The 20,818-nt window shown below is 53.7% G+C and overlaps 3 protein-coding genes across 5 annotated transcripts in view; 2 read left to right on the forward strand and 1 right to left on the reverse strand.

The window, feature by feature from the left end:
• PNKD (PNKD metallo-beta-lactamase domain containing) overlaps positions 1-14,064 on the reverse strand; it is a 97,306-nt gene extending 83,242 nt beyond the window's left edge. Inside the window, exons 1-3 of one of the 2 annotated variants that reach the window (XM_049768041.1) lie at positions 13,977-14,064; positions 13,017-13,185; positions 11,096-11,497 (exon numbers count right to left, since the gene is read on the reverse strand). In XM_049768041.1, the coding sequence (XP_049623998.1) occupies positions 11,305-11,497; positions 13,017-13,185; positions 13,977-14,043 (429 nt within the window). In that variant the 5' untranslated portion in view covers positions 14,044-14,064 and the 3' untranslated portion in view covers positions 11,096-11,304. Of the gene's footprint in view, positions 1-11,095; positions 11,498-13,016; positions 13,186-13,976 lie in introns of those variants that run through there. The other variant, XM_049768039.1, reaches the window with a different exon arrangement.
• On the forward strand, positions 1,709-8,797 carry TMBIM1 (transmembrane BAX inhibitor motif containing 1). Its single transcript, XM_049768048.1, is given in 14 exon segments — positions 1,709-1,817; positions 1,820-1,840; positions 1,843-1,909; positions 1,911-1,948; positions 4,658-4,749; positions 4,835-4,899; positions 4,991-5,044; positions 5,286-5,336; positions 5,987-6,026; positions 6,142-6,179; positions 6,265-6,352; positions 6,636-6,731; positions 7,991-8,044; positions 8,181-8,797. Coding segments are annotated over 14 exon segments (918 nt in total). The 5' UTR covers positions 1,709-1,750; the 3' UTR covers positions 8,328-8,797.
• Positions 14,065-14,432: 368 nt separating the features above from the next.
• Positions 14,433-20,579, forward strand: AAMP (angio associated migratory cell protein). Of its 2 annotated transcripts, none has more exons than XM_049768030.1 (11): positions 14,433-14,650; positions 15,502-15,666; positions 16,481-16,600; positions 16,842-16,981; positions 18,767-18,911; positions 19,036-19,119; positions 19,219-19,334; positions 19,436-19,539; positions 19,637-19,727; positions 19,824-19,978; positions 20,246-20,579. In XM_049768030.1, exons 1-11 carry the CDS (start codon positions 14,530-14,532, stop codon positions 20,319-20,321), a joined length of 1,317 nt encoding a protein of 438 aa, XP_049623987.1. In that variant the 5' UTR covers positions 14,433-14,529; the 3' UTR covers positions 20,322-20,579. The 2 variants fall into 2 exon arrangements, with proteins under 2 accessions (XP_049623987.1, XP_049623988.1); XM_049768031.1 differs by having other exon boundaries at positions 15,505-15,666.
• Positions 20,580-20,818: the final 239 nt, after the last annotated feature.

Raw genomic sequence — 20,818 nt, forward strand, 5'->3', positions numbered from 1 at the left:
TCCATGCTATCTCTCCGGCCCGAGTCCGATCTCTTTTCTTTTTAATTTTTTTGGCCACACCCAGCGGTGCTCAGGGGTTACTCCTGGCTGTCTGCTCAGAATAGCTCCTGGCAGGCACGGGGACCATATGGGACACCGGGATTCAAACCAACCACCTTTGGTCCTGGATGGGCTGCTTGCAAGGCAAACGCCGCTGTGCTATCTCTCTGGGCCCGAGTCTGATCTCTTAACTGAGCCCTCAGCTGTGCCCACTGCCTTTGGGAATGAGACTACTTTTTTCCCTCCAGCAGAGGCAAGAGGGTGTCTGATGGCTAGGATGTGGTGGAGGTGGTTGGGGACTCAGATTCCCAAGGCAAATTTGATATTTAATCTTTCTGGTTTTGGAGCCACACCTGGCAGTGCTTAAGGCTGATTCCTGGCTCTGTGCTCAGGGATCACTCTTGGCAAGGCTTGGGGACCATATAAGGTGCTGGAGATGGGCCCCAGGTCTGCCTTGTACAAAGTAAGCCTTACTTGCTATTCTTTCTCTCGAGACCCTCGGGGCTTGTTGGGTCAGGTCCCTTTGGGACCTTGGCTCTGCTACTTGGGATGTGTGTGTGTGCGTGTGCGCATGCGCGCATGCATGTTATGCATGGGTGTGTGCACTCCAGGCCCAGAGAACACTGGTTTGGCTGAAAGGACCAAGTGGACATGCCTGGTGGGGCAGACACCAGTCCATCCAGTGCCCCAGGCCCTCTGTCCACTGTGCCCTTTGTCTGCTTGCTCTGCCACCCCAGGTCTCACTCCCGTTCTTTCCATGTCTGAACTTGGGGCCCTGCCACCTGGAAGTCCCTCCCATTCCTCAGCTCTCCCTGGCCTTGGGGGTCTTACTGCAGGGATCTTATATAAGGTTCCCTTCTGGCAGCCGTGTAGGGATACCAGAGTGGACAGCTGTGCTCTAAGACTTGTATCACCCCACCCAGGGGGCTGTGGGGACTGTGAGCTGCTCCTTCCTCTGGCAGGCCCAGGAGAGAGCAGCTTCGTCCCCTGCTAACCCCTCAGAAGGAACCAGAAAGTCCTGTCCTCACCTGCTTCAGTGGCCATCACACACTCGCTGGGGCCCTGAGTGTGCCTGACTCGGCTTCTGCCATGGCTGTGCCCTTTCCCCACAGGCAGCACCTGCCTGCCTAGGCCTGCATTGACCTGTGACTCATGGGTGGCATATCTTTCTCTCTCTCTCTTTTGGTATTTTGGGTCACACCCGGTGGTGCTCAGGGGTTACTCCTAGCTCAGCGTTCAGAAATCACTCCTGGAAGGCTTGGGGGATCATATGGGGTGCCGGGAATCAAACCATGGTCCGTCCGGGTTGGCTGTGTGCAAGGCAAACGCCCTTCCACTGTACAGTCCTCGTCCGGCCCCATGGGTGGTCATCTCTGTCTGCTCCCTTAGGTTGCCAGAAACTTCTTAATTTTACTAGTGGATTGGGTGGGAGGGTCACACCTGACAGTGCTCAGTGTCCTGTGTGGTTTGGCCTGTGTGGTTCCAGGGCCCAAACAGTTCCTGCCCCTGTGCCACCTTCCTAGTGAGGACCGATCGGGCGTGCCAGCCTCCTCTTCATCCTACCATGGGAGATCCTAGCACCCTTTGCACCCGGCAGGAAGCTGAGAAAAATGAGGGTTCTCTTCCCAGAGTGTTCACTCACAGCCACTGTTCTCCCCTTCTGTTTCAGGTCCCAGCCCTGTTTCAGATTTTCCTCAGCACTTAAGCAACCATGTCCAAGCCCAGCGCCCCACCTCCATATGAGGACCGGAACCCCCTGTATCCTCCTGGCTCCCCACCACAGGCTATGGACAGCCATCTGCACCCCCTGGGGGTACCCTGCCTACCCTGCCTACCCACAGCCTGGCTATGGTCATCCTGCTGGCTACCCGCCCGATGCCCCCCATCCACCCGATGCCCATGAACTTTGGTGAGTACCACAGGGTGGGTGGGAACCAAGGCCACTCCTATGCTTCTCTCCCTCCCTTCTTTCTATTTTCTCTCTGAATCTCATTCCCGTTCCCAGTTTTTTTTCCCTTCTTTTCGTTTATTTTCAGGCCACACCCAGCAATGCTGAGGGGTTACTCCCGCTCTGCACTCAGGAATTTCTCCTGGTGGTGTCGGGGATGGAACCTGTGTTTGCAAGACAAACAGCCTACCTGCTGCATTAGATAGCTCTTTTTTGGGTTTTGTTTTTTTTTTTGTTTGTTTGTTTGTTTTGGGGTCACACTCAGCAGTGCTCAGGGGTTACACCTGGCTCTTCGTTCAGGGGTCTTTCCTGGTGGTACAACTCCTTGTCCCAATTTTTTGGGAAGGGTGCCCAGTATTTTAATTTTGAGGGTTTCATAATATTTCTCTTTGGTATATGTTTCCTTGCCTGCTTTCCCACCTACAACATTTCATGTAGGGGGGCGTTGTTCAGATCTGAATAAATAAAGAGTTAAACTGTGGGGATGGACTTCCTTGCAGCTGGCTAGCGTGCTTTGGAGTTTTGGAGGAGCTGGCGGCTGGAAAAGGATTTGGTGTCCTACCTTCCTGCCTTTTCTTACCTTCCTGTCTGTGTGGATTATTTACCTCGGATTTATACAACCAGAATAGCTTTCCTGTCCTGGGTAGACAGGAGAATGGGAAGTGCCTTCCCTCCCTGGGAGCTCTTTGGGAATCCAACCCCAACCAATATCCTAGAAAACATGACTCTACACACACACACCCAGGAATACTTAGGGGTTATTCCTGGTTCTACACTCAGGACTCACTCCTTGTGGGACCATATGGGATGCTAGGGATCAAACCTAGATTGGCCTCATGCAAGGCAGAGTCTCTATCCACTGTACTATTGCTCCAGCCCCTTATTTATTTATTTATTTATTTATTTATTTATTTATTTTGGTTTTTGGGTCACACCCGGTGGTGCTCAGGGGTTACTCCTGGCTGTCTGCTCAGAAATAACTCCTGGCAGGCACGGGGGACCATATGGGACACCGGGATTCGAACCAACCACCTTAGGTTCTGGATGGGCTGCTTGCAAGGCAAACACCGCTGTGCTATCTCTCCGGGCCCCTTATTTATTTTCTTTATGAGATTTTGGACCTCATATACTCAGGGGTTCCGGGGAACCTTTCCTAACTCTGTTCTCAGGAGTTCCCCTTTATAGTGATGTCAAGAATTGACTCAGGGATGGCTGTGTCTGAATACCTATTGTGTCACTCTGGTCCTCTACTTTCTGCTACTTTCCCCAGCACCTGCTTCCCTCTCCCCACAATCATGGGCTAAGCACCCTGTATTTGGCAAGGATGAGAAAGTGGTCGAGGAAAGGGCTCAGTGGTCTCCTAAGATCATTTCTGTCTCTCTACTAGTGGCTGCCAGCCAACCTCCCCCCCTTCCCCAGCCATCCTCTTAGCAACTGTGTGGATCTTTGTAAGCAGGGCTTCTTCCTGCCTTTGTACTCAGCATTCACTCCTGGTGGGCTCAGGGGACCTTCCCTATTGTACTATCTTTAAGAACTAATTACTCGGGGGTGGAGAGATAGCATGGAGGTAAGGCGTTTGCTTTCTCCATGCAGAAGGACGGTGATTCAAATCCCAGCATCTCATATGATCCCCCGAGCCTGCCAGGAGCGATTTCTGAGCGTAGAACCAGGAGAACCAGGAGTGATCACTGAGCGATGCTGGGTGTGACCCAAAAACCAAAACAAACAAACATAAAAACAAAAACCTGAAAGAAAAAAAAAGAACTACTTTGGGTAGAGGTGTTTTATGTCTCCAGATTCTGGGGACACAACTTGTAGTTTGTTAGGGGGTGGCTGCTATTTGCAAATGCCTTAGAGTCATTTGTGTAGTAGTTGGTGAGGCCAGGGAGGCACAAGCACTGTGTTTGATTTGAACATGAGACAGAGGGGTCAGGGATGTGATGGTGTGGTCTAGGACATGCCTCATGTGTGAAAGCTGCTGGGCTTGAGCTCAGCCCAGAATGTAAACCAAGAGATGAGGGGATGGAAAATTAGTTCACACAACTGATCCAGCTTCTATCCCAACAGGCCTCATATATGTTTCCCCCAAGCACTGCCAGGAGTGATTCCTGAGAGCAGAGCTAGAAATAACTTGAGCATCACAGGGTGTGGCCATCAAACAAGATATTATGAGGCAGTGTCTATTTTTCTGTCGGGGGGGGGGGGTCTCAATATAGGTTTAGACAGCTTGGGGGCCCCTAAAGGACCCCCCCCCCCGCCATAGTGGGGATGAAGCCCATGACTCGAGCCCTTGGTCCTAGCCAGTCACTCCACCTTGCTGTTGCTCAGGTCCTAAGGCCTCTTGGATCTCATTTGTCTGCATTCCCCCATTCCTGACCTTCTGTGCTAAGGTCCCTGCTCTGACTGCCTGGCTTCCTCAGTAGACTCAAGGACCCCAACAAGAAGCCATGCTGGTTTCAGCACTCAGCTTCCTCAGCCTGTCCCCTGGCTCACATCTGTGACAGAATACACAGTCCCATGTGACTTCCAGCGGGGGACCTCATTCCTGCTGAGGGTACCATGAGCCCCTTGGTGGGGCCAAGTTCTTGGCTGGAGATCCCTGGGATTATGAGACCCTGAAGGTGGGGTGCCAGCCCTAATCCTTGGCGGGGCTCATGTGCTCTGTTCTAGGCCCTGGCTATGATGGGGAGCGAGCGGTGAGCGACAGCTTTGGGGCGGGAGAGTGGGATGACAGGAAAGTCCGACACAACTTTATCCGCAAGGTGAGTGGGGGGATGTCCTTGGGGAGGTATGTAGGGGGATAGGATGAAAGGGATGTGACTGTGGCCCCGGGCGGCTGTGTTCCAGGTCTACACCATCATCTCCATCCAGCTGCTCATCACCGTGGGCATCATTGCCATCTTCACCTTTGTGTGAGTCTCTGCCTTCCAGAAGGTATAGGGGATGGGAGCTAGGGTGCAGGCTGTGGGGTGACCCCCTTCTCTGTCCCCTGCTTCTCCTCAGGAAGCCAGTCGGTGAGTTTGTGAGGCACAATGTGGCTGTGTACTACGCATCCTAGTGAGTGTACCCTGCTTGGGAGATGGGGTGGTGGGGTAAAGGGTGGGGAGGGGGCCCCCACTCCTCCAACTGGGCTCCAAGTCCACAGAATTGCTCCTTTGAGGTGGGGGGAAGCATGGCACAGCAAGCCTGGCATTCATGATGTCTGGGCCTCCCACGTGTCCTTCTGGGCAGTATCTCCTCCCCCTTCTCAGGCTGGGCTGGTGGGCTGGGGGGCTACTTGCCATCTCTTTCTTTGCAGTGCCGTCTTCATGGCTACCTATCTGACCCTCGCCTGCTGCCAGGGGCCCAGGTGAGTCTTTGAGATTCAGACATGGCAGGTTGGTGGCACTGAAGAGATGGGAGGGAGGCGTAGCAAGGTCCTCCAGGTGAATCTGCAGTACTGGGTGTCAGGACCTGCAGCCCTTCAAGAGATGCACCCTTGGCTGGAGTGACAGCACAGCAGGAAAGGCATTTACCTTGCATATGGCCAACCCAGGTTTGATCCCTGGCTTCCCTTATGGTCCAGAAATCAAAAACAGGAAAAAAAGAGAGAAGCACACTTTTTGGCTTGGTTTGGTTTTTGGCAGTATTCAGTGGTTACTTCTAGCTCTGCACTGACAGGATCACAGCTGATGGGCCTCGGGGGACCATACAGAATGCTGGGGATAAAACCGGGTCAACCACATGCAAGGCTATCGCTCTAGCCCATGAGATGCAACCTTTAAGCTTTTAGCAAATGTGACCTCCCTGCTCAGGGAGGTTGACCACTCTTGACAGGCACCCAGGAGCCCACAGCAGCTGCCCACAGGTCCAGGTCTGTGTGCAGGCATTGAACACCATGGAGGGTGATGGCATAGGCTTGGCCTAGCCCACCTCAGTCAGTTGGGGTTCACTAGGCACAGGGCTAGAGTTCCCACCCCTGGGAGCTCTCAGCCCTGAATATCACGTTTCTTTCCTTAGACGCCGTTTCCCATGGAACATCATCCTGCTCGCTCTCTTTGTGAGTCCTTGGGAAGGGTCAGGGAGTGGGGTGATGGGACAGGGGTTCCCAGGAAGGGGCTGGGTGGTAGGATGCTGCTCCGCCTTTTTCTCACGTAAGTTCGTCCTTCTTGCAGACACTGGCCATGGGCTTCATGACCGGCACCATCTCCAGGTACTGACTGTGCGCTGGGGTGGGATGTGCTGGTGCAGATAAGGGGGGGGTCACTGGGCGCTGATGCCTCTGCCGCCCCCCCCAGCATGCACAAAACCAACGCTGTCATCATCGCCATGATCATCACTGCTATCGTATCCATTTCTGTCACCATCTTCTGCTTCCAGACCAAGGTGAGGGTGCCCTTCCCACTCCCCCTCACAGATATACACGTGATCACATGCAGAGACATACAGACACACCAAAGACACATGCAAAGATCACATACATCAGACATACAAACTACAGACACCACTTACATATGTGCATGCACACACAGACATACCCACATACAACACACACAGACCCCCCACTCCAACCCATACTTCCCCCACACACTCCCCAACCTCACCCTGCCTCCTTGCTGCCTTGGAATGGCTTTCAGGGCTGTGCCTGACCCTTGCTCCTTTCCCGCAGGTGGATTTCACTTCCTGCACGGGCCTTTTCTGTGTCCTGGGCATCGTGATGATGGTGACGGGCATTGTTACCGCCATTGTCCTGGCCTTCAAATATGTGAGTGTCCCCGAGAGCTAGGGTCTGTGCTGCTGGGGTTCAGGGCAGACAGGCAATGGAATGGGGGAATGAAGGAACTGGAAGACAGCCCCTGCTCAGGCCCTGAACCTCTATAATTGGGGTGCTAGGGAAGGAACCTGGACTGCCTCTCTGGCCTGCCCCTGCCCCACCTGGCCAGTGACGGCTGAAGTGATAAAGTGCTGGGTGTAGGTCATGGCAGCATTCCAAGGGTGGTGAGGAAGGATCTGGGACCACTGATATCTGGATCCTTCAGGACTTGGGGTGAGAAATCCAGACACAAGATGGTCTAGTGAGGCAGGTGGTTTGGAGGGTCACTGTATCCCACTGCACCTTGGGGGCAGGCGGACTATTTGAGGAGTTAGTGTATCTCTTGGGTGCTTGGGTTGCCATCAGGGTATCTGAGAGACCTTATGATGCTGGAGATCCAACCAGTTGGATGCAGGACTTTCAGTCATGTCCAGTCTCTCCTGCCCCCCAAGTCCCCTTTTATTCCAGTTGCCATGTGACCACTGGGCTGTGGGAAACCTTGTGGCAAGGGTGAGAGAACATACTAGAATCAAGTGGAGGGATTGAAGTTATAGCACAATGGATAGGGGGTAGGGCATTTGTCTTGCATGTGGCTAGCCTGGGTTTGATCCCTGGCATCCCATATGGTTCCTGGAACCTGACAGGAGTGATCTGAGTGCAGAGCGAGGAGTAATGAATGCCTGAGAGTGTGGCCCCAAAACAATCACCCTATAAAGAAAAAGCAAGCAGACCCATAGATCTGGAAGCTCCTGGTCTATGGTCTGGCCCCACCTCTCAGGGCAGTAGTTGGAGGGGCGATGTTGAGCAGAGCTGCCTATTGGAAGGCCGATTCAAGTTAGGGATGGGGGTGACAGGGTTGGGGCTCTTCACCCAGCCAATGCCAGGGTCTGGTCTGGAGGAGGGCAGTGGCTACATCACTGGAGGGCGGGAATGCCATTGACCAGGTGTGGCTTGTTTTGTTTTGGGCCACACATCTGGCCATGCTCAATGCCTACTTTAATTCCTACTCCAAATGGTGTTCAGGGGACAATATGGGGCACCAGGAGCAATCACCCTTCCTGTTGTACTGCCTCTGACCCCTGGATTTGGTTGGTTTCTAAGAAACCTGCTTTCTCAGGAAAAGGTCATATTCCAAACTAAAAGGCCATATCCCAAACTAAAAAAAAAAAAAATGCAAGATCTCTCATACCCATTGTCTATCCCTGTTCCAGGTTTATTGGCTGCACATGCTCTACGCGGCTCTGGGGGCCATTTGTTTCACCCTGGTGAGTGGGACTACTCTGGGCACAGGGAGGGGAAACTGCTGAGCTTAGACATAAGCCCCTCCAATGCTGGAGGTGTGGGGGTGTTCCACAGAGCCGTGCCCCTCCCTCATGCCCCCATCCCCCCCCGTGCCTGCAGTTCCTGGCGTACGACACGCAGCTGGTGCTGGGCAACCGGAAGCACACCATCAGTCCAGAGGACTACATCACGGGTGCCCTGCAGATCTACACTGACATCATCTACATCTTCACCTTTGTGCTGCAGCTGTTGGGGGACCGCAACTGATCTGCACCATACCCCCTGCTTGAGCATTCCCGAGGGGAGGGCCCTGTGACTGGGTTCTGCCCACCCCCTTCACCCCACTTCCCATGGTGATGTGCTCCACTTGCTCTCTGGCCTGTCATGGGTGTAGGCTTTGGAGTATCCAGGCATGGCCTGGGTTTCATCACCCTGCTTGTCTGCAGCAGGAGGGGTGGGGGATTCTCTCAGCCGGCCAGGAAGGGCTGGAGTCACAGGTATCAGAGGAGAAATGACTTGGGATGCCACAACCCTTAACCAGGTCAGAGCTCTTGGTCCTGGCCTTCTGTATCCTAGGCTTCCCCTGCTACAGTCCCTTCTCTCTACTTTTGGGGGGGTCTGGAAGAGCATAGTAGTGCTCTCCTGGTCATCCACTTGCTCCTAAGCTGTCTGGGGCCTCTCTAAATGCCTCTGAGAGTCTCTATTAGAGTGAGTCACTAACTTCCTATGGCTCGATCCCAAGGTGTGGATCTGAGGGCAAGAGATGGGGTGGGGACAGGGAAGAGTAGTTGGGGTGCCATATTTGGGCTGAACTATTGAGGCCAACGTGGAGGAATCCGTTTAAGCTTTTGCTCGCCTGAGATGAGTCCTTTATTTCAGACATGTGCACCCCTCTCTCCAGCCAGCCTTTGCTTTCTGTGTGACACTAAGTGCCTGGGGAATGACTTGGGGTTCCTCCCTGCTGTTCACTCGAGCACAGAGGACAGGAAGCAAAGCCTGACGGTATGATTAGGGTTTCCTTGTTAAGTTCTTGGTTCTAAGGCCACCTTGTATCAGGATCTATTTAGAAGTATGAAAAATAAAATTTTAATGTTAGAATCAAACTTGGCTGCTCTGTTTTTTTGGGCCATATCCTGGGCACTGCTGGGGGTCAAACTTGGTGCTCTCCCATCCCCAGGTTCCTGACTCTGGTTTTCTTTACTGGAAGGTGCAGCTCTGGGAAGATAGGCCTAGCTTTGCCCAAAATACCCACGTCTCTGCATTATGGGCTGGGGCCACACTCTGTACTGTTTGGGGTGCACAATGGGCTTCTATACAGTCATTCCAGCCCTTGCAATCTGGCAAGCACCCACTTTTGCTTTTGTTTTTTGGTTCCGGGTCACACCCAGCCATGCTCAGGGATCACTCCTGGCAGGCTTAGGGGACCAGTTGAGGTGGGCCAAGGGATTGTGCTTGGGTAAATTACAAATGCTCTTCCAGCTGGTACTATTCTCTCCCAGCACATACATCCCCCCATTTGGTTTTTGGGACCACAGCCTGCACTCAAGGTTTATTCTAGGCTCTGTGCTCAGGAGTCACTCCTGGCAGGACTTGGGAGACCCTATAAGGGGTCAGGGATCGAAACCCCCCAATGTCACTCCATGTAAGGCAAATGCATTCAAGCCCTGCTCCATCTGTCTTGGTCACTCTTCCCATCTTTCCTAAGCTGCCCTTAGGAGATGGGAAGCAAATTCATCTCTGGGCTAGTGGTTGGGATGGTGACTCAAGGGTAAAGACATTTACTGGAACAAGCTCCCTTTTCTGTGCCTCCATAAAAGCCTTAAGTGCTGTGGGAGCTCTACCCGCAGTTACTGCTTGTACACACAGTTCTGCTCAGAGGTGACAAACAGGGCCCAGGTTCAGATTCTTGAACTTCTGCCTCAGAAATGCCTAGGCTGGGGCCGGAGAAATAACATGGAGGTAAGACGTTTGCCTTTCATGCAGAGGGTCGGTGGTTCAAATATCGGCATTCCATATGGTCCCGAGCCTGCCAGGAGCAATTTCTGAGCATAGAGCCAGGAGAAACCCCTGAGCGCTGCCAGGTATGACCCAAAAACCAAAAAAGAAAAAGAAAGAAATGCCTAGGCAGGTGGGGCATGGAGGTGGGGCCTCGAATACAGAAGGACAGTGGTTCAAGTCCTGGCATTCCATATGGTCCCCCAAGCTTGCCAGGAGCGATTTCTGAGCGTAGAGCCAGGAGTAACCCACGAGAGCTGCCGGGTGTGACCCAAAAACAAAAACAAAAAAAAGCCTAGGCAGGGGGCAAAGTGTAGTGGTATAGGATGCACTCTAGGTCCACTGGTGGAGGGAGGTTGACACCGGTGGTGGGAAGGGCCCTGATTCATTGTATATCTGAAATTCAACTATGAAGGACTCTGTAGATCACAACTGTTTCAATTAAAAAAAAAAAAAAGTGGGCCGGAGAGATAGCACAGCGGCAGGTTGTTTGCCTTGCATGTGCCAACACGGGATAGACTTAGGTTCAATTCCTAGCATCCCATATGGTCTCCCATGCCTGCCAGGAGTGATTCCTGAGCACAGAGCCAGGAGTAACCTCTGAGCGCCACTGGGTGTGGCCCCAAAACAAAAACAACAAAAAAAAGCCTAGGTATGGCTTGGGAACCAGCTCCAAGGTGGGAGCCAAACCCACCAGGGTGAAGCTCCTTGCTCCCAGGCATTCCAGAAAAAGTCACCATCCCTAGTACAAACAGGAACCTAGCTCAGAGAGGCTGAGTCACCAGGGCCTGCACCACTGGGAGCGGGGAGCCCCACTCCCTGAAAGGGCTCCTCCCTCTGCATCGCCTCACCTCATTCTCCAGCAGAAGGTTGAGTAAGGTCCCACCCCCATTGCACAGGGCCCAAAGTCTTGGTGGTTGCTCCAAGAGGAAGTCCTTGTGCAAGGGTGCGCCCTCACAAAGACTCAGTCCCGCCTTGGGCTCCCTCCGACCCCCCCCCCCAACCCACCGGTCCCTCTGGGACTCACAGACCCAGGCTGGTTTCTTTCCACTCACACTCAGAACTTTATTTGTTTTGGGCGGCCTTGTCTGAGGGGAGGGGTAAGGACAGGCAGCAATTGGACTCATGTGCCCTCTAGTGGGCTTACGAGGGGCTACTCCCGCAGAGGCAGCCCAGTGCTGATTCAGGACTGGAGGCAGCAGTGGGGAAGCAACAGTTCATCCAGCCTAGGGGCGGGCTGCAGCATGTCTCAGGTCTGTACCCCCGACCCGGCTTCGGGGGCCCGGGCTAGCTGGTAGGAAGCCCTGAACCTCTGGCTCTCATACTCGCCCGTATTGGATGCCCGCATGTTCTGCCGAGCCTTCATCTGCTTCAAACGATCCTTGTCCACTTCCCGCTTGGTGAGGATGAAGAGGAGGATACCACAGGGGAAGCCGATGGCCCTAAGGGTGGGGAGACGTGCATGGGGCTTGGGGCCAGGCTGATCGTGAGAAGCTGGGTGTAGTGGTGTGGGGTACGGCAGGGAGCTCACTCCAGCTTCACCCCCCTCAACCTGAGTAATACCTTTTGGGTCTATTCCGCCCTTATGCCGGGAGCTGTCAGTCACATCCTGCTGCTGCTAACAGCTGTCATTTCCCGGCCAAGTCCAAGCTCCTAAGCACAGCACAAAAGGCCCCATGTGGCAGATGCCCCTTCACACCTTTTCCTTTAGCCTGAATGCCCCCCTTACATACATACCTCCTGCACAATTACCAGACCCAATCAGATTCTATACACACACACACACACACACACACACACACACACACACACACACACACACGATTCTTCCCACATTCTCTCTCTCCTCTCACATACACATGTTCGTGAGCGCGCGCACACACACACACACACACACACACACACACACACACACACACACACCTGCACAATTGTTGCCAGGCTCAGGATTCTCCCCAAATCGTCTTCCACCTTCTTCTTTTAATCTTGGTATCTACTATTTGGGGAGCACTAGTCAGAACTCCCAGGTATGGGCTGGAGTGATAGTACAGTAAGTAGGGCATTTGCCTTACATGTAACTAACCTGGGTTCAAATCCTGGCATCTCATATGATTGGCTCCCTGAGCCCTCCAGGAATGATCCATGATTGCAGAGCCAGGAGTAAGTCCTGAGCACTACTGGGTGTGACTTAAAAAAATAATACAGGGGCCAGAGCAGTGGTGCTAGAGGTAAGGCATCTGCCTTGTGTGCCCTAGCCTAGGATGAACCATGGTTCGATCCCCCCACGTCCCATATGGTCCCCCAAGCCAGGAGAAATTTCTGAGCACATAGCCAGGAGTAACTGATCATCACCAGGTGTGGCCGAAGAAAAAAACAAAACAAAAAACCAAAAAACACAACAAACAAAATACTAATCCCACAAAACTCCCATATCTAAGTCCCTCCTCTGTCAGGTGGGGAAGTGACATTCATCTCAAAAAGACCTGCAGGAGACTGCAAAATACTGACACACCCAAATACTAAAAACATGTCAATTTGCCCATCCTTTCCCTTTAAACATCCTTCAATGACAGCTATTCATACTAAGGCCAGTAAAATCCCAGGAACCTGCAGAACTGCTTCGCTTCCAGGTGCTCCTACGCAACTAACAGAATCTCACAGTCTCAATTCCTTGCCAAGAAAGCGGTCCCCTGGGACTTGCCCCACCTACTGCACCCCCCAAAAGGATGAGGTTAAATTTCAATGACATGAAATAAGCTTACTCTACAGAAAAGCAACTCTATTCCCTCATGTGGCCCCAACCTCCCCTGACCCCCTTCATCCATGCATGCAAAACATTTCTATCCCGGTATTCCTGAATTGAGTTTTAACTCCTGCAACTTCCATGTTTTGGGTTCCCCCACCCATCCTCTTGGATGCCCACCCATCCCGGCGGTGGGCAAAGGATGCATCAAAACTCACCAGGCGAGTCCCACCGCTTTCATGGGGTTCTTGCCTCTCTTTCTGGGAATGTATTCCAGCTCAGGGGACAGGGGCTCCGGCTCTTCCTTGCCCTCGGGGGAGCTGTGACTTTGCAGCCCCCGGGTCCGGTTTTGGGAAGCCTTGTTAGAGGTGGCTCCGGATAGAATCCCTGTGGAAGAAGGGAGGCAAGGTCAAGAAAGAAAGGACGAGCACAAAGCCTGGAGGAGGAGGAGGAGGAGGTGCTGCAGGTGGAGATCTGCGCAGGCAGAGTGACGACTGCCTGCCTGCCGTTTGGAGTAACAAGTGCCAGGGAGAATCCAAAAGGAAATGGGAAAATCGCCAGGCGAGGTGGCATCTTTGGAAGCCACTAACTACACGTCACTGCGGGCTCAGCCAGGGGAGCGAGCTCTGGGCATCTTCCACTCCCCAGATGACAGGATAGGAAGGGCTGCAGTGGGACTCAAAAGAGCAGACGCAGGAGAGAGTCTGAGACAAGGTTTCCAAACTGCAGCCCAGGAGGAGGAGGACGAGGAAGTCTTCTCCAGTCTCCACCTTCTACTGGAGCCGCGAGAGACTTAACAGTTTTGCCCAAGGTCAAATTGCTAATTATCCGGGGCTAGATCCCGCGGTTCCTGAAACCCAAGGCTCTCTCCCTCTGCACTGCAATGCGTGTGAAGCACCTAGAGGCGCGGGAGCCTATGCAAAGGCTTCCTTGGGGGCTCCTCTAGCAACCAGGACCCCGGGGCATCTTGTAACCAACCCTAAGGCAGGGAGTTGGACCCAGTGACCTTCTAGAGCATCTCAGAGGCCCCCCTGCTGCTCTATACGCTCCTGCAGTAAGTGCGTGCAAGCAATCAGAAATGCTAACGTGCTTTCGCCTGGCGCAACTGTGCATGCTGCGGGGGGGAAAAGAGGAGACCCTGGCAGCCCCTGCCCTCCCTAGGGTCCCCCTCTCCTTACCCCGGAGGACGCGGGCATTTCTCGCCCCCCGGCCCTTGAGCGCCGTAGCAGCTACCACCGCCGCCATGTTCAGATCCCACCCCCTAACTTCGCCGCGCTGCCCGCTGGGAATTGTAGTTTGCGTCAGGGGCCTCCCCCGCGCCTTCCGTCCTGCCTACTCGGTCGAAACTACATTTCCCAGAATCCCACGAGGCGGGACACCTCGAGAGAACTACTTTTCCCAGGAGACCCCGGAGGCGCGCACGCTCGTTTGTTTTCCCCCCCCCCACCCTCTGGTTGGGGGGGTGGAGCCATGTAGGGCGGGTCTTAGCTGTTTTGCCACGCCCTTTTTAGTTTTTCCACTCTGATTGGCGGAGCTGCGAGTCATCCGCCTCGCCTATTGGCTCCACGCCGCGTCACTCTTCCTGCCCTCGGAGAGTCGCCGCCGCCCACTTCCTCCCGGGAGGCGGGGTCGGAGTTCCGCGTCGTCGCGCAGAGCTCGCTGCTTGCAGGACTCTCCGGGAGGCGTTTGGGCCCAGAGAAGTGGCATCAACCCCGCCGTGGTGGTGGCCGCATGGAGTCCGAATCGGAAAGCGGGGCCGCCGCTGACACCCCTCCGCTGGAGACTCTGAGTTTTCATGGCGATGAGGAGATCATCGAGGTGGTAGAGCTGGATCCCGGTCCGCCGGACCCGGGTGAGAAAGAACTGCCCTGGGATGGGACACCCCCCCAACCCCTCAGCCCTGCTCCCCTTTGCACCCCAGCACCCCCACACTCCGCCCCACCGTGCATTGCTACCGAGCTCCTGCTTGCCTTTCCTCTCGTCGCACTTAGTTCTCCGGCCCGGCCCAGGTTTTGGGGGGGGGGGTTCCCCTGACGCCACTGCTGGCCCTTCCCCTCCATCCCTTCGGTCCTCCCTTCTACAACAAGCCCTGGTTCCCCCCTCGCATCTCTTTTGCGTCTTTTACCCTACTTGCCTCCCCTCTTACCCCCCCACTCTCTGACTTCTCATTACCTGACTTACACACACACACACACACACACACACACACACACACACACACACACACACGAGTCCAAGCCCAGGTCCCCTCACACTTCTGCATCTCCTGAACCCCCTCCGTCCCCTCTTATCCCCTCTGTGACTTTTCATTAACACACACACACACACACACACACACACACACACACACACACTCTCTCTCTCTCTCTCTCTCTCTCTCTCTCTCTCTCTCTCTCTCTCTCTCTCTCTCTCTCTCTCTCTCTCTCCAAGCCCAGGTCCCCTTCTCCTGCATCTCCTGAACCCCCTCCGTCCCCTCATACCCCCCTCTAACTTTTCATTAACACACACACACACATCCCAGTTCCACTGTCCATCTCACACACACACACACACACACACAGACACACACACACACACACACACACACACACACCAGTTCCACTGTCCATCCCTCCTGCTACTGTGGGAGGGGGCTCTTCTTTTTCTTTTTTTTTTTTTTTTTTTACAAACTCTGCCCTCCCACCCTCCTCCTCCTTTCTCAAGCAGATGATCTGGCCCAGGAGATGGAAGATGTGGACTTCGAGGAAGAGGAAGAGGAAGAGGAGGAAGAGGGCAACGAAGAGGGCTGGGTGCTGGAACCCCAAGAAGGGGTGGTGGGCAGCATGGAAGGCCCCGATGATAGCGAGGTCACTTTTGCACTGCACTCAGGTGAGTCTTTGCAGAATCTGATTGGGTTTTGCGCTGTGCAGTGAGAGAGGTTGGTGTGAGGGATATGTTGGGGTGCATCCCAGGCTTAGTAAACCTCCTCCACTTGGTATTGTATGTTTTGGGTCCACACCAGACTTGTTCCGGGGGCTACTCCAGGCTCTGGGTTGGGGGGGGTGCTTCTCATTGGTACTGAGATCTTGTGGTGCCAGACATGGTATCCAGACCACTGCCTGAAAACCTTGTAGTCAGCATCTTGAGTCAGCTCCATGGCCCACTCTTTCCTGCTTCTGAGTCTTTAACTAGTTATCTCTGGATTTCTGCTGTTTGTTTTGAGGCCACACCTGTCAGGGTTCATACGCAGCCCACTACATGCAACTTATGTGCTCTAGTCTAGCCTTTTGAGCCACATCCCAGGAGCTTAGATTTGTGTCAGGAATTTTGCCTTTGTTAAAAAGTTAATAGATGTTCTGGGGGTGGAGTGCAAATCAGAGGGAAAAGTATCCTTTCAGGCATATTTTAGATAACTGACTCAGTTCTTTATAAGTGGGAGATCAGAACGCTGGGCTCTCCTCACTCCCCCACTCTGGCTCTGATAACCCTGTACAAGCCTTCCTTCTGTTCTGGCTTCTTTGAGGGGGACTGGAGGAAGGGTACTCTGATTGGAGATTTGCCCTGGCACAGGTTGGGGGCTTGACCAGCTTGGGGAGGGTTCCTGGCACACTTGCTGTGGCCAGTTGGATGAATATGGGACCAATCTTAGTGGCAGGGGCTTACAGATAGATGCCCCTTGCTTATGGAATTTCTCTTGGGACAGCATCTGTGTTTTGTGTGAGCCTGGACCCCAAGACCAACACATTGGCTGTGACGGGTGGTGAAGACGACAAAGCCTTTGTGTGGAGACTCAGTGATGGGGAGCTGCTGTTCGAGTGTGCAGGTGAGGGACATGAATTGACCCACGGGGTGATGTATCTTCCTGACCCCTACTGTTGGCAAAGGTGAATGGCGGACATGGCATTATGGATTCTCCGCTCTTGGAGCTACCATGTGATGCCTGTCTACCTACTCTGATGGGATATGCATCCTGCTTTTTTCCCTTTGACTTTTCTGGGGGCCAGGTTTCTTTTTCTTCCCAGGGCACCAGGATCTGAGGCTTCTCTGGGCACTTGTCTTTGCAGGCCATAAAGACTCTGTGACTTGTGCTGGTTTCAGCCATGATTCTACCTTAGTGGCCACAGGTGACATGAGTGGCCTCTTGAAAGTGTGGCAGGTGGATACCAAGGAAGAGGTGTGGTCTTTTGAAGCTGGAGACCTGGAGGTAAACTTGGGGCCTTGGACAAGGAGGAGAGTGCAGGGAGGTGTTCAGGTCCAGTTCTACCTGACCAGAGCCAGTGCAGCTGACAATCCGTCTGTTTCCTGATGTCTCCATTGACTTTAGGAGCAGGGAAAGCTTGGGTGGGGATTGGGATCAACTCCTGCCATTGGGTAGTGGGTAGGGTCATAGGCCGCCTTGCTCACCCTGTTTGGGTCAACTCCAGCCTGTCATTAATTAGCATGGTCCTTGGGGTTCTCGTTGATTGTGAGATGCTCTTGAGTAATATCCACTAGTAGACTTTTTTTTTTTTTTTAAATATTTGGGCCACACTTAGCCATGCATAGGAATCATTCCTGACAAGCTCAGGGGAACATATGGGTTGCTGGGGATTGAACCCTGGTTGGCTATGTGCATGGCAAGTACATTTCTCCAGCTTCCCATCAGAAGGCTTAGGAGAAAACAGTTATTATTATTCTACTGAGGGAAAGATGCTTGCCTGGTTTGTGGCTAACTTGGGTTTAGTTTCTGGCACTCCATGTGGGATTCCAAGCCTTACCAGGACAGATCCCTGAGCGCTGTCAGGTGTGGCCCCAAAATAAGACAAAATGATTTATTATTTATATATATATTTTTTTGGTTTTGAGTCACACCCGGCAGTGCTCAGGATTACTCCTGGCTCCATGCTCAGAAATCACTCCTGACAAGCTCGGGGGACCATATGAGGTGCCGGGATTCGAATTTATGACCTTCTACATGAGAGGTCCCATCATTACATATTATTTTGAAAAATGAATAGCACATCTGGAGTGGGTTGTGGGATTAATGTACACAGGCCTGAGCCTTGCTTTTGACTGGGGTCTAGGCTTTGGTGATTCACTCTCTATTGGTGAATTTCAGATGTACACATTTGAAGCTCAGACTAAAGTGTAGCTTGGTGGTAAGAGTGCATACTTGGCATTTACAAGGTCCTGGATTGGATCCAGTACAAAATCCAGACAAAATAATTTTGGATCCCAGAGTTAGTACAGCAGATCCCATATAGTTTTCCTGAGCACCCTCAGAAGTGATTCTTTTTTTTTTTTTTGATGGGGAGCCCACACCCAGTAACACTCAGGGGCCACTTTTATTTTATTTATTTATTTTTTTTGGTTTTTGGGTCACACACAGCAGCGCTCAGGGGTTACTCCTGGCTCCATGCTCAGAAATCATTCCTGGCAGGCTCGGGGGACCATATGGGATGCTGGGATTCGAACCAATGACCTTCTGCATGAAAGGCAAACACCTTACCTCCAAGCTATCTCTCTGGCCCCCAGGGGCCACTCTTGGCTATGCGCTCAGAAATCACCCCTGGGGGGTTGGGGGACCATAAGGGACGCCAGGGATCGAACCAAAGTCCTTCCTAGGTCAACCTCGTGCAAAGCAAACGTCCTACCGCTGTGCTATAGTTCCGGTCCCTCAGGAGTGATTTTGAGTGCAGAGCAGAATTAACCCTTGAGCATGACTAGGTATGGCTCTAAAACAAGCAAAAAAAAAAATTCAGCTTGGGGAGAAAAAGAACGGGAACTCAGGAAGAGAAAGAAAGGAAGAAGAGAAGGAGGAGTGGGAGAGAGCTGTGGCTAGTGTTACTTGTTTAGATAGATAGGCCCAGATTGAGCAGGAATACGGGTCTGAGCTAGCTAGCCGTGCCCTCCAGGAAATGGTGCCTGGGCCGAAGAGCTCTAGCATTACAATTGAATGACAAAGAGTAATGCCCCTGTTGGGTTTCACTCTCTTTCTTCCTCTGCCCAGTGGATGGAGTGGCATCCCCGGGCACCTGTGCTACTGGCGGGCACAGCCGATGGCAACACCTGGATGTGGAAGGTCCCAAATGGTGACTGCAAGACCTTCCAGGGTCCCAACTGCCCAGCCACTTGTGGCCGTGTCCTCCCGGATGGTGAGTCCTAGTTTCCCTCCCTGGCTGGGAGTTGTTCCCCATCCTGAACTGGATATGGGGACTCTGCTCTCCCCTGGGGCAGTGCATGTCTTCCCCCACATCACTCACGCCTCTGGCCCTCTAGGGAAGCGAGCTGTGGTGGGCTATGAAGATGGCACCATCAGGATCTGGGACCTGAAGCAGGGAAGCCCCATCCACGTTCTGAAAGGTATTGGGGGGTGGGGGTATGAAATCAGGGCTGCATTCTTCTTGGATGAAGCACATCCTGTACTCCAGGATGAAGTCTGAGCCCAGGGTGGCTTCTTAGGGACTGAAGGTCATCAGGGCCCGCTGACCTGCGTGGCTACCAACCAGGATGGCAGCTTGATTCTGACCGGCTCTGTAGACTGCCAGGCCAAGTTGGTCAGTGCCACCACTGGCAAGGTGAGAGCCAAGCCCCCATTGCCCTTCAGCTCCTCCCTCCTTTCGCCTCCTTCCAACTCCCCCCTCCCACGGCCTCTCCTCTGAGCCCTCTGCCCACTTAGGTCGTGGGCGTCTTCAGACCCGAGACTGTGGCCCCCCAGCCCAACCTGGGGGAGGGTGAGGAGAGCGAGTCCAACTCGGTGGAATCCTTGGGCTTCTGCAGTGTGTGAGTGGTCCAGGCGGGGCCTGTGGGCCTGGGAGATGGGATGGGCTCCTGTTCCGCCACCCCTTCTCGAGCCTGTGTGCTGCCCCCCTCTGTCCAGGATGCCTCTGGCTGCTGTCGGCTACCTGGATGGAACCTTGGCCATCTATGACCTGTCGACGCAGACACTTAGGCACCAGTGTCAGCATCAGGTATGGGCGCATGGCCCTCTCCTGCCTGGCCTCGCCCTCTCCTAAGGACCATGGCCTGGCCTCACCCCTCACCATCCCACCTTTCTGTACCTGCAGTCTGGCATTGTGCAACTGCTGTGGGAGGCAGGCACGGCTGTGGTGTACACTTGCAGCCTGGATGGCGTGGTGCGCCTCTGGGACACGCGCACGGGCCGCTTGCTCACCGACTACCGGGGCCACACGGCCGAGATTCTGGACTTCGCCCTCAGCAAGTAAGTACAGGAGCTAATGGGGGTCAGGGCAGGAGTCCCTAGATACCTTTGTCAGGTTGTAAGGTTTTGGGGTTCTGGAGTGCAGTATTGACTTCGCCCTCAGCAAGTAAGTACAGGAGCTAATGGGGGTCAGGGCAGGAGTCCCAAGATACCTTTGTCAGGTTGTAAGGTTTTGGGGTTCTGGAGTGCAGTGTTTACTTCGCCCCTGGGTAGCAATGGGTTCTGTGAGCCTGGGTTCTGAGCCCACCTATGCTTTTCTGCTCACAGAGACGCCTCGCTGGTGGTGACCACATCGGGAGACCACAGAGCCAAAGTCTTCTGTGTCCAGAGACCCGACCGCTAAAGGCTGCCCCCTGGGCCCAGTGCCCCAGGTGGGGGACACCCCGCTGCGCTCGCTGGAGGGAAGAGGAGGGCGAGGCTTGGACTACTCTTGCCCCCTTCAGATGCCTGGCCCTTCCTGCCCCTCCCATAACCTAGAGGCCCTGCCTGGGCCTGCCCCCCTCTCTTCCTCAACCCTGATCAGGCCCAGCGTGGCCTTCTGAGGGAGGCCCAGTCCTCTTTCTCTTTCGCTTTCCTTTGCTGGTGTGAGCCATGGGGGGGGGGGGTGGGGGGGTGATTTGTATGTGGGGGAGTAATCTCGGAGGCTCCCATCTTTTCCCTTCCCACATCTAGGGATGTGGAAAGGAGGAAGAAATGCTTAGTGACAGATTTTAAAGATGTAAATAAAATATACTTCCCAGAGAGAAGGTCGTGTGACATGAATCTGTGGGTGGAAGTGGTGGTCGGACATGAGGAGGAACCATCCAGTTTGGGGCTAGTGGGAGTGAGGTTCCCCATAGA

Source organism: Suncus etruscus, chromosome 2, assembly GCF_024139225.1.
Source record: "Suncus etruscus isolate mSunEtr1 chromosome 2, mSunEtr1.pri.cur, whole genome shotgun sequence".
Taxonomy (NCBI): Eukaryota; Metazoa; Chordata; class Mammalia; order Eulipotyphla; family Soricidae; genus Suncus; species Suncus etruscus.

Bases quoted from the DNA above. Each gene is read 5' to 3' on its own strand.
- AAMP (XM_049768030.1), top strand. From the start codon at position 14,530: ATGGAGTCCGAATCGGAAAGCGGGGCCGCCGCTGACACCCCTCCGCTG. The intron at 19,120-19,218 runs GTATTGGGGGGT...GTGGCTTCTTAG, and splicing joins CCCCATCCACGTTCTGAAAG to GGACTGAAGGTCATCAGGGC. The intron at 19,335-19,435 runs GTGAGAGCCAAG...CTGCCCACTTAG, and splicing joins TCAGTGCCACCACTGGCAAG to GTCGTGGGCGTCTTCAGACC.